This window comes from Theropithecus gelada, chromosome 19, assembly GCF_003255815.1.
Source record: "Theropithecus gelada isolate Dixy chromosome 19, Tgel_1.0, whole genome shotgun sequence".
Classification (NCBI taxonomy): domain Eukaryota; kingdom Metazoa; phylum Chordata; class Mammalia; order Primates; family Cercopithecidae; genus Theropithecus; species Theropithecus gelada.
Window position 1 is genome coordinate 47,278,307 of NC_037687.1, and position 12,959 is coordinate 47,291,265.

General features: G+C 47.4%; 1 protein-coding gene across 2 annotated transcripts in view; it reads left to right on the forward strand.

The window, feature by feature from the left end:
• The window catches only part of ANKRD27 (ankyrin repeat domain 27), an 82,517-nt gene that overhangs the window by 6,713 nt on the left and 62,845 nt on the right, over window positions 1–12,959 (forward strand). For both annotated transcript variants that reach the window (XM_025368673.1, XM_025368672.1), the window contains exon 2: window positions 11,564–11,695. In XM_025368673.1, coding sequence (XP_025224458.1) covers window positions 11,594–11,695 — 102 coding nt within the window. In that variant the 5' untranslated portion in view covers window positions 11,564–11,593. The remainder of the gene's footprint in view (window positions 1–11,563; window positions 11,696–12,959) is intronic.

Consider the following 12,959-nt stretch of genomic DNA (forward strand, 5'->3'; position numbering starts at 1 on the left):
TTTTTTTTTTTTTTTTTTTTTTGTGAAGGAGTCTTGGCCTGTCACCTAGGCTGGAGTGCAGTGGTGCCATCTCGGCTACTGCAACCTCCACTTCTTGGGTTCAAGCAATTCTTCTGCCTCAGCCTCCAAGTAGCTGGGACTATGGGTGCCCATGACCACGCCCAGCTAATTTTTGTAATTTTAGTAGAGATGAGGGGTTTCACCATGTTGGCCAGGGTGGTCTTGAACTCCTGACCTCAGGTAATCCACCTGCCTTGGCCTCCCAAAGTGTTTGGATTATAGGTGTGAGCCACCATGCCCAACCACTGCTGTTTTCTTCTCTCTCTGGTCCTTACCTCCCAGCTCTGTTTTTAGTTCATCCGTGGAAGCCCGTCCTTGTTGCCTCATCTTGGGGGTGGAAGTATTGGTGTTCCTCCAGCATCTTTTCTGAAGCAGAAAGAGCATCTTTTCCCAGCTTGAGTCTGACCATATCGCCTCCAGTTTCTCACATGGCTTTCATCCAGAGCATCTTTTACTTTTGCAGTATGCCACGTAGAACCAACTATGTCAGGAACTAGAAAGAGTTTTGTTTTCTTGTGACACTGTCCCAGCAAAATTGCATTATCTCACTGTGGTGGAGACTCATAAAGGGATTATCTGGGCTCCAGTAACAAGTGAATTGAACAATTCAAATAGCTGAGTTGTTGCAGAGGCACCCCTGGGGCCCAGGCAGGGATTACATACAACCATTTTGATGCTAGTCTCTTCTCCCTAGGAGGACTGACTGGGAGCTCACAGGCCTTTTTCAAGTAGAACCCAGGGCACCTGCAGCCAAGACAGTTCTGGCTGGACCTGGGGGATTAGGTGAGGGGCCTGTATGGCTGGCTGTTTTGTGGACTTTTCTATCTGGGGAAATAAAGTATGACTCTTAGGCTGGGCATGGTTGCTCATGCCTGTAATCCCAGTGCTGTGAGAGGCTGAGGCGGGAGGATTACTTGAGGCCAGGAGTTTGAGACCAGCCTGGGCCACATAGCGAGATGCCATCTCTACTAAATGAATGAATGAATGAATGAATGGCTCTTGTTTAGCCTTGAGTCGGCCAGCTGAATCTCAGTTTCTTCATCTGTGACACGGGCTAGTGATACCTACTTGCCTAGAGTTATTGTGAGCATTAAAATAGGATGAGGGCTGGGTGCGGTTGTTCACACTCATAATCCCAGCACTTTGGGGGAGCTGAGGCAGGAGTATCACTTGGGCAACATGGCGAGACCCCATCTGCACTGAAAATAAAAAAAATAGCTGGGCACAGTGGCTCATGCCTGTAATCTCAGCACCTTGGAGTCCGAGACAGGAGGATTGCTTAAGTAACATAGTGAGACCCCATCTCTACTAAGAATAAAAAAAAATTAGCTGAGCATGGTAGTTCATGCCTGTAGTCCCAGCTACTTGGAAGGCTGAGGCAGGAGGATCACTTCAGCCCGGGAGGTCAAGACTGTAGTGAGCTGTGATTGTACCAGTGTACTCTAGCGTGAGTGATAGAGCAAGACCCTGTCTCAAAAAAAAAAAAAAAAAGATGAGGACTGGGCACAGTGACTCATGCCTTGTAATCCAAGCACATTGGGAGGCCAGGGCAGGAGGATCACTTGAGGTCAGAAGTTTGAGACCACCCTGGGCAACATAGCGAGACCCTGTTTCTACCAAAAACAAAACAAAACAAAAAATTTAGGCTGGGCCAGGTGGCTCAGGCCTGTAACTGTGGCACTTTAGGAGGCTAAGGTGGGAGGATTGCTTGAGGCCAGGAGTTGGAGGATGCAGTGAGCTATGATTGTGTCACTGCACTCCAGCCTGGTCAGTAGAGTGAGACTCCCAACTTGTAAATAAATAAAGGTAAGCGAGTAAAGATGAGGATGTATAGAAGTTATCACACAGTGCCTGGGACAAGGACTCTCCCAAATGGTGGCTATTTTTACCATTAGTCCCAAGGAATAGAATTCATCATGGAGTTACGTATGCATAGTGTTTTCCCAGGGAGGCATTCTGGATCCCTGTTACATAGTGAGAGAGTAGCTCCTGTTTCATATTTCATTCATCTAATTGTATCAAGGATAAATTTACTTTACACTTTTTTAATAGCTGCTGATTTTCTCATTTTAATGAAGAGAGAAGTCCCCAGGCTCAAGCTTAGCATCTAATGAGGTTTGTTTTTTTTTTTTTTTTTTTTTTGTCTTTTGAGACAGAGTTTCACTCTTGTTGCCCAGGCTGGAGTGCAATGGCATGATCTCGGCTAACTGCAACCTCCACCTCCTGGATTCAAGTGATTTTCCTACTTCAGCCTCCCGAGTAGCTGAGATTACAAGCGTGCACCACCATGCCCGGCTAATTTTTGTATTTTTAATAGAGATGGGGTTTCACCATGTTGGCCAGGCTGGATCCGCCCACCTCGACCTCCTGAAGTGCTGGGATTATCAGGTTTTAAATAGCATTAATTACCTTTATAATTTTTAACTTTAAGATGATGTTCTCTTCATTGGAAGTGATACCGTTTTTCTCTTTAAAGTAGTAATAAGATTTTTTTAAAAATAAATTTTAGGCCAAGGATGGTGGCATGTGCCTGTTGAGCCAGGAGTTCAAGACCACCCTGGGCAACACAGCAAGACTCCAGTTCTACAAAAGTAAACAAAAATAAAATAAAACAAAAAATAAAGTACCTTTTTATAAAGACAATAAGTTGTTGAGGGAAAATGTCAAACATTAGCAAGAGAGCCATTATATGTAATTGTTGGGCAAAATTGAGCTCACACTGTGGGCAGGTTGTTCGCTGCCCATCAGCAGGGGCTGTGCAGCATGTGGCCTAGGACCTGCTCACTAGCCAGCGCCCTTGTACAGGGCTGCGTCCCCTGGGAAGTCGGGTGCTTGTTTCTAATTCTCACAAAAGTCCCATGTGAGCTTCCAGTAACTGTTGCTACATTGATATGCAGTACTGCGTGTCACAGATAGTGAAGGTGGCTTGTAAATAATCCTCATAAGAATCCTGCAGAGGCCGGGCGCGGTGGCTCAAGCCTGTAATCCCAGCACTTTGGGAGGCCGAGACGGGCGAATCACGTCAGGAGATTGAGACCATCCTGGCGAACACGGTGAAACCCCGTCTCTACTAAAAAATACAAAAAACTAGCCGGGTGAGGTGGCGGGCGCCTGTAGTCCCAGCTACTCGGGAGGCTGAGGCAGGAGAATGGTGTAAACCCGGGAGGCGGAGCTTGCAGTGAGCTGAGATCCGGCCACTGCACTCCAGCCTGGGCGACAGAGCGAGACTCAAAAAAAAAAAAGAATCCTGCAGACAGGTGTTGGCATTCTCTATGGTGCAGGCCCAGATGGAGGCTCAGAGAGGTGCGATGATGTGGTTAGAAATCTGATCTCCTGGCCAGGTGTGGTGGCTCACGCCTGTAATCCCAGCACTTTGGGAGGCCGAGGCAGGTGGATCACTTGAGGTCAGGAGTTTGAGACCAGCCTGGCCATCATGGTGAAACCCCATCTCTACTAAAAATACAAAAATTAGCCAGGAGTAGTAGCACACAACTGTAATCCCAGCTACGAGGGAGGTTGAGGCAGGAGAATTGCTTGATCCCAGGGGTGGAGGTGGCAGTGAGCCGAGATTGTGCTACTGCACTCCAGCCTGGGCAACTGAGACTCTGTCTCAAAAAAAAAAAAAAAAAAAGAAATCTGATCTCCTTTTCTGTGCCCATTTTGTAGGCATCCTCTCTGAGAGCTCATTGGTTCAGAGGAGCAGACCAGGGACAATGAGGAACAGCTGTAGAATGTTTCATGAAACATGCAAAGCAGTGGTTCACATTAGTTAGCCGCATGGAGCAGTCTACAGACGGCAACATCCTTCAAACGGCTTATTTCCTAAAGTGAGTTGAACACTGACCTGTAGTCTTCTTTTGGCGCTTCACAGACCTTTCGGTCATGAATCATGGAAGGGTCTACTCTGGCTTCAGAAGTCCTAGTTCTGGCCGGGCGTGGTGGCTCAAGCCTGTAATCCCAGCACTTTGGGAGGCCGAGACGGGCGGATCACGAGGTCAGGAGATCGAGACCATCCTGGCTAACACGATGAAACCCCGTCTCTACTAAAAAGTACAAAAAAAAAACTAGCCGGGCAAGGTGGCGGGCGCCTGTAGTCCCAGCTACTTGGGAGGCTGAGGCAGGAGAATGGCGTGAACCCGGGAGGCAGAGCTTGTAGTGAGCTGAGATCTGGCCACTGCACTCCAGCCTGGGCGATAGAGCGAAACTCCGTCTCAAAAAAAAAAAAAGAAGTCCTAGTTCTGATGGTAGTGGTAGGTGTGTTCCATACTGATTCTTATTTTATCTGTACAGCGTGACTCTGATGTAAGTCCATTTGGCTTTTGCTTTTAGAACCTTACCTATAATAAGCAATCTAATTTTAGCAACCCCTTTCACAACAGCAGCTATAAAAAAGTCTATACAGAATATATAGTCTAATAAAAGTCATATATGATCCTTATGGAAAAGTTGGAGGACATCGAAGAAGACATTGATAGAAAGATATACCATATATGTGGATGATAAAATTCATAATTATAGGGCTGAGTGTGGTGGCTCACGCCTGTAATCCCAACACTTTGGGAGGCCGAGGTAGGAAGATCACTTGAAGCCAGGAGTTCAAGACCAGCCTGGCCAACGTGGTGAAACCCCGTCTCTACCAAAAAACACACACAAAAAGTTAGCTGGTGTTGTGGCATGCATCTGTAGTCTGAGCTAATTGGGAGGCCAAGGCATGAGAATTTCTTGAACCTGGGAAGCAGAGGTTGCAGTGAGCCAAGATCGTGCCACTGCACTCCAACCTGGGTAACAGAGCAAGACTCTGTCTCAAAAAAAAAAAAAAAAAACCAGGCTGGGCACAGTGGCTCATGTTTGTAATCTCAGCACTTTTCGAGGCTGAGGCGGATGGATCACCTAAGGTCAGTAGTTCAAGACCAGCCTGGCCAACATAGTGAAACTGCGTCTCTGCTAAAAATACAAAAATTAGGCTGGGCGTGGTGGCTCACGCCTGTGATCCAAGCACTTTGGGAGGCTGAGGCAGGCGGATCACGAGGTCAGGAGATTGAGACCATTCTGGCTAACATGGTGAAACTCTGTCTCTACTAAAAAGACAAAAAATTAGCCAGGCATGTTGGCGGGCGCCTGTAGTCCCAGCTACTTGGGAGTCTGAGGCAGGAGAATGGCGTGAACCCGGGGGGTGGAGCTTGTAGTGAGCCGAGATCATGCCACTGCACTCCAGCCTGGGCAACAGAGCAAGACTCCCTCTCAAAACAACAACAACAAAAAATTAGCCAGATGTAGTGGTGGGCGCCTGTAATCCCAGCTACTTGGGAGGCTGAGTTAGGAGAATTGCTTGAACCCAGGAGGCAAAGGTTGCAGTGAACTGAAATCATGCCACTGCACTTTAGTGTGGGTGAGAGAGTGAGACTATGTATCAGAAAGAAAAAAAAAAATTCGTAATTATAAAGATATTCACTCTCCAGTCCATGAATTTAGTGCGGGTCCAGTAAAAATCCTCATAGGATTTTTCATGTAATTGACAAGCTGATTCTGATTCATTTGATATTGTAAAGGACAAGGAATAACCTTTGGAGAACAAGCGGGAGGGAAGCCTTTCTCTGAGATAGTAAGGCTTATTATGAAGCTGTAGTCATGTAAAATAAATGTTCATATGTGGTCTCTCGCTGCCCTGTCCAGTATAATAGCTGCTAGTGGCTATCGAGCACATGAAATGTGGCTAGTATGAATTGAGAAGTGCTGTCAATGTAAAATGCACACGAGATTTTAAAGACTTGGGAATAAAAAAGAGTGTAAAATATATCATTAATAATCGTTTTTTTTCTTTTTTCTTTTTTTTTTTTTTTTGAGACAGAGTCTCACTCTGTCGCCCAGGCTGGTGTGCAGTGGTGCGATCTCAGCTCACTGGAGTCTCTGCCTCCTGGGCTCAAGCGATTCTCCTGTCTCAGCCTCCCAGGTAGCCTGGCTAATTTTTGTATTTTGTAAAGATAGGGTTTCACCATGTTGCCCAGGCTCATCTCGAACGCGGACTCAAGCAGTCCACCTGCTTTGACCTTCCAAAGTGCTGGGATTACAGGCATGAACCACTGTGCCCAGCCATCATTAAGAACTTTTTATTATTATTATTATTTGGGGATGGAGTCTTGCTCTGTTGCCCAGGCTGGAGTGCAATGGCACAGTCTCGGCTCACTGCAACCGCTGCCTCCTGGGTTCAAGCAATTCTCCTGCCTCAACCTCCCAAGTAGCTGGGATTACAGGCAGTCGCCATCCTACCCGGCTAATTTTTGTATATTTCTAGAGACGGGGTTTCACGATGTTGGCCAGGCTGGTCTTGAACTCCTGACCTCAGGTGATCCACCCACCTCAGCCTCCCAGAGTACTGGGATTACAGGCATGAACCACTGTGCCCAGCCAATAACTTTTAAATAATGATCAAGTCAAGTGCAGTGACATATACCTGTGGTCCCAGCTACTTGGGAGGCTGAAATGGGAGGATTGCTTGAGGCTGGGAGTTCAGGGCTGCGGTGAGCTGAGATCATGCCTGTGATCTCGGCCTGTGAGTTGCCATTGCACTCTAGTCTGGACAAAATAGCAAGACCCCGTCTCTAAAAAACAAAATAAATAATGGTCACATGTTGAAAATACCGTATTNTTTTTTTTTGAGACGGAGTCTTGCTCTGTCGCCCAGGCTGGAGTGCAGTGGCCAGATCTCAGCTCACTGCAAGCTCCGCCTCCCGGGTTCACGCCATTCTCCTGCCTCAGCCTCCGGAGTAGCTGGGACTACAGGCGCCCGCCACCTCGCCCGGCTAGTTTTTTGTATTTTTTTTAGTAGAGACGGGGTTTCACCATGTTAGCTAGGATGGTCTTGATCTTGTGACCTCGTGATCCGCCCGCCTCGGCCTCCCAAAGTGCTGGGATTACAGGCTTGAGCCACCGCGCCCGGCCGATAAAATATATTACTAAAATTAATTGCATCCTGTTTGTTTTTTAATGTGCTAGTAGAAAATTTAAAATGACATTGTGTATTTCTGTGTAATATATACATAATTGTATTTCTCATATGTGACAGTGAGACCCTTGAAACAGAATAGAGCCTGGAAACAGGCTAAACATACGTGGGATCTTGGAATGTGACAACGGTAGCATTATCAACCAGTGCGAAATGGATAGAATATTCAAAAAATGATGATGGCACCATTGGCTTTCTATATGGAGAAATACAATTAGACACTCAATTTATAGCATGTACAAAAATCCAGATAGACTGAAGACCTAAAAATAGAAAACTTTAATATTTTTAGAAATCATAAGGTCTACCTTTATGGCTTTGAAATTGGAAAGGACGTGGTTTCAGGTAGCCTTTGCTGTGTAACAAACCAACCCAAAATGTGGTGACTTCAAACTGCCACAATTTATTACTTCCTACATTGTGTGAGTTTGGGGGGTGGTTCCTCTGCTGGCGTCAGCTGGGCTCCCTCAAGGGGCTGTATTCTGCTGGCAGATTGACTGTGCTCACTGGGCCACCTCGGCCTCGCTCTTCCCCCGTGGCCTTTCATCACGTGGGCTTCTTTACAGCTTTGGGATCTTGGGGTACCAAGAGAATGAGAATGAGAATCTGCAAGGCCTTATATAAGTGTATGTGTATGTATATACATTTATTTTTCTTATATCTTAAATATACTAAGAGTTTTTTTGTTTTGTTTTGTCACCCACGCTGTCACCCACGCTGGAGTGAAGTGGTGCGATCTTGGCTCACTGCAACCTTTGCCTCCTGGGTTCAAGTGATTCTCCTGCCTCAGCCTCCCGAGTAGCTGGGATTACAGGCACATGCCATCATGCCCGGCTAATTTTTGTATTTTAGTAGGGGGTTTCACCATGTTGTCCAGGCTGGTCTCAAACTCCTGACCTCAAGTGATCCACCTGCGTAGGCCTCCCAAAGTGTTGAGATTAGAGGCATGAGCCACCGTACCTGGGCTTTTTTATTGTTTTTTAAAGAGATGGGGTCTCACTCTGTTGCCTAGGCTGGAGTGCAGTGTTTCAATCATAGTTCATTGCAGCCTCAAACTCCTGGGCTCAAGCGATCCTCCCTTCTCAGCCTCCCAAGTAGTTGGGACTACGGGCACGTGCCAGCACGCCTGGAAAATATTTTTTTTTTTGAGATGGAATCTCGCTCTGTCACCCAGGCTGGAGTGTGGTGGCACTATCTCAGCTCACTGCAAACTCCGCCTCCCAGGTTCACGCCATTCTTCTGCCTCAGCCTCTCGAGTAGCTGGGACTACAGGCGCCTGCCACCGCACCCGGCTAGTTTTTTTTTGTATTTTTAGTAGAGACGGGGTTTCACCGTGGTCTCAATCTCCTGACCTCGTGATCCACCCACCTCGGCCTCCCGAAGTACTGGGATTACAGGCGCGAGCCTCCGCGCCCGGCCCATAATTTTTGTATTTTATTATTTATAGAGACAGAGTCTTGCTGTTTTGCCCAGGCTGGTCTCTAACTCCTGGTCTGAAGTGATCCACCTGCCTTGGCCTCCCAAAGTGCTGGGATTACAGGAGTGAGCCATTGTGCCTGGCCCCTGTAAGACCTCTTGAAGCTGACACTCATAAATTGTACAGCATCAATTCTCCCTGTTGGTTGAAGCAAGTCACAGGGCTGGCTCTGATTCGGGGCTGCGGAAATGAGTCTGCTTCCTTTTTTTTTTTTTTTTGAGACTGAGTCTCTGACTTTTGCCCAAGGTGGAGTGCAGTGGCAGGATCTCGGGTCACTGCAACCTCTGCCTCCTGAGTTCAAGCGATTCTTCTGCCTCAGTCTCCCAGGTAGCTGGGATAACAGGCACATGCCACCACTCCCCGTTAATTTTTGTATTTTTGTAGAGATGTGGTTTCGCCATGTTGGTTGAACTGATCTCGAACTCCTGACCTCAAGTGATTCGCCTGCCTCGGCCTTCCAAAGTGCTGGGATTATAGGTGTGAGCCACCGTGCCTGGCCTATTCTATCTTCTGATGGGGGAATAGTGAAGTCACTTTGCAAAAAGACCTGCCAGAGGATAGACATGCCAGTTACAGACTTCCTAAGGCTCTAAAAGCACTGACCTTAAAGGCAAAGAGTGGCAAATCCAACTATTGTTGACCCTTGAACAATACGGGTTTGAACTGTGTGGGCCCACTTACATGGGTTTTTTTCAACCAGATTCAGGTTGAAAATGCCATATTCACAGGTTGCAAATTGCTCTGTATGGAGGGTTGACACAGACATGTGAGTTCCACAGGGCCGACCATGGGGTTTGAGTATGCATGGACTTGGGTATACAAGGGGGTCCTGGAACCAATCCCCCAAGTATATTGAGGGATGACTTCCCATTCACATCAAAATTTCTGGCCAGACCCAGTGACTCACACCTGTAATCCCAGCGTTTTGGGAGGCTGAGGTGGGAGGATTGCGTGAGGCCAAGAGTTCAAGTTCAGCTTGGGCAACACAGCAAAAATCTCATCTCTACAAAAAATGAAAAATAAAAAAAAAGCTGGGTGTGATGGTGCGTGCCTGTAGTCCCAGCTGCTCTGGAGGCTGAGGTGGGAGGTGGGAGATCACTTGAGCCCAGGAGTTCAAGGTTATGGTGAGCTGCGATCATGCCACTGGACTCCAGCTCTAGCCTGGGCGACAGTGTGAAACCCTGTCTCAAAATAACTAAATAACATCCAAACTTCTATTTCTGAACACATCCATTTGACAAAATGAAAAAGCAAGTTATAGACTGGGAGATGGTGTGAGTGTATGTGTGTGTGTGTGTGTGTGTATATATATGTATTTTTTTAGACAGCATCTTGCTCCATCACGCAGGGTGGAGTGCAATGGCGTAATCATGGCTCCTAGTGGCCTTAACCTCCTGGGCTGAAGTGATTCTCCTGCCCCAGGCTCCTGAGTAGCTAGGACTATAGGCACACACCACCACACATGGCTAATTTTTAAAACTTTTTTTTGTGGAGATGGGGTCTCGCTATGTTGCCCAGGCTGGTCTTGAACTCTTGACCTCAAGTGATCCTCCTACCTCATCCTTCCCAAGTGCTGTGATTATAGCCAACCTGGAAGATGATATTTAAAACTTACTCTAGTATACAGATGTGTAAAGAACTATAAATCCTAAGAAAAAGGCCAACAACCCAGTGGGAAAGTGAGCAAAAGACATAAGGCAGTTTACAAAACATAAAGAAATTTAGTTCATTTAATTAATGAACCAGTGAAAATTAAAAACAGTGGGATATGACTTTATACTCACAGACTATCTCAGCCAATGCAGGCTGCTGTAACAAAACACTGTAGACTGGGTGGCTTGAAAATGACAGAAATGTGTTTCTCACAGTTCTGGAGGCTGGAAGTACAAGGTGAAGATCCTGCAGGTTGGGTGTCTGGGGAGGGCCTGCTTCATAGACAGCTGTCTGTTCTCTGTAACCTCACGTGGCCGGGGGAGCAAAGGAGCTCTCCCAGGCCTCTTTCGTTTTCTTTTTTTTGAGACGGAGTCTCGCTCTGTCGCCCAGGCTGGAGTGCGGTGGCATGATCTCGGCTCACTGCAACCTCTGCGTCCTGGGTTTAAGCGATTCTCCTGCCTCAGCCTCCCGAGTGGCTGGGACTAACAGGCACCCACCACACCTAGATAATTGTTTATTTTTGTAGAGATGAGAGTTTTGCTGTATTGCCTAGACTGGTCTTAAACTCCTGGGCTCACGGGATCCTCTTGCCTCAGGCTCGCAAAGTGGTAGAATGACAGGCATGAACCATCACACCTGCCTTCTACTTTATTTCTTAAAAGAAAATCTGAGGCAAACATGGCAAAATGTCACGATTCCTTAATTCTGGTGCTAGGTTTGCATTATTACTCAGTACTTTTCCGTGTGCTAAAATATTTCATTAAAAATACATGAGTATCTTGAGAGTGTCATAATTTTGGTCATGTAGGATGTTCTAAAAATAGCCATTTATACTTTAGCCAAGACTTGGAGTTTAACAAGATTTTCTGAACGTAATTTACACATCAGCCAACAAATAGGTCATCTTGGAATTGGTGGGTTATATTTGAGATTTCCAGGTGGAGTCAGTCATGAATTCTTTTTTATTTGGAGGATGCTCTTTAGAAATTGCCAGATGCAGGTCGGGTGTGATGGCTCATGCCTGTAATCCCAGCACTTTGGGAGGCCAAGTGGGCAGATCACCTGAGGTCAGGAGTTCAAGACCAGCCTGGCCAACATGGCGAAACCCTGTCTTTACTAAAAATACAAAAATTAGCGAGCGTCATGGCGGGCGCCTGTAGTCCCTGCTGCTCCCGAGGCTGAGCCAGGAGAATTGCTTGAGCCCGGGAGACAGAGGTTGCAGTGAGCTGAGATTGCACCGCTGCACTCCATACTGGGCGACACAGTGAGACTCCATCTCAAAAAAAAAAGAGAAAATGCCACATGCAGATTTTCATGTGTTACATAAATTCGAAAATGGCCATTCACTGCTTTTCCCTCCCTTGTTGCAGGAGATTTGCTCTGACCCATCTGAAGTCCATATGGCTCTGTATGATGAAGATCTCCTGAAAAATCCTTTCTATCTGGCTCTGCAAAAGTGGCGCCCTGACTTGTGCAGCAAAGTGGCCCAAATCCACGGCATCGTAAGTGCGCTGAGGCTCAGCGCCTCAGGGTTGCCCTGAGGCATGAATGGTTCCAGACACGTGGTAGACTAAGACTCAGTTTGGAGGGAGTTCGTTATAAACCCAGCTTAACAAGCTCCCAGCAGTGCGCTTGGTCTCTGAGTGAGCAGCGAGGGGCCCCCATGAGCCGCTCCCTCCAGGAAGCCTCCTGGGATTGCAGTCCAGGCTGTAATACTTTCTCTGAACTCCCGGCCCCCGCCTGTGGCTAACTGTGCCCTTTCGTGGAGCACAACCAGTGACACTTGGTCTCATGCTGTGGTGGTCTCTTGTTTCTCTCTTGCCTATGGGGGCTTCTCCAGGGCTAAAAAGAGTTGCTCCCTGGGGCCTCACGAGTCCTGGTCTGTCTGGGAGGTGGGTGCTCACCCTCATAGAATAAGGGACCGAGTACACGCATTCATAGACCGCTTTGAAAGGCTTTTCCAAAGGGAAAGCACCATGATGAAAGAACTTCTCTGGTAGAGGTCACAACCTCAGAAGCCTTCAGGGGCAGCCAGGTAACAGGAGTGAGAAGCAGGCAGGAGACGCTGTCACCTGTCATGGTGGGGGCATCTGCCTGGACAGAGGGCAGGCCCCGTGTTGTGGATCTTTCCAGTTCTCAGGTCAGTGAACTTGGTGGGCATTCTACTTAGACAGCACTGGGGGACACAGTGTTCCGGGTGCATTTGTGTCGTCTGTGGCCTCTGCTTGAGGAGTCTTGTGTCGTCTTTTTGTCTGTTGTCTCCTACTCTCTCAAATGGGCATATCCACTTCTCTTATCCCATGGGGTGACTCTACTCAGGTATGTGAGGTGTCTGAGGGTTTGAACTGAAGGAAAAGTCAGGTTAGCTGAGTGTAGCTTCAGGTTCTCAGCGGCCTCTCAGGGACACTGGAATTGACTTTCATTTATTTTTATTTTTATTTATTAATTTTTTTTGAGACAGAGTCTTGCTCTGTCGCCCAGGCTGGAGTTTGGTGGCGTGATCTTGGCTCACAGCAACCTCCACCTCCCAGGTTCAAGTGATTCTCCTGCCTCGGCCTCCCAAGTAGCTGGGATTACAGGTGTGTGCAACCACGCCTGGCTAATTTTTGTGTTTTTAGTAGAGATGGGGTTTCACCCGTGTTGGCCAGGCTGGTCTCGAACTCCTAACCTCAGATGATCCTCCCACCTCGGCTTCCCAAAGTGCTGGGATTACAGGCATGAGCCACCATGCCTGGGCCGGAATTGACATTCATTTTGCCCAGGCCA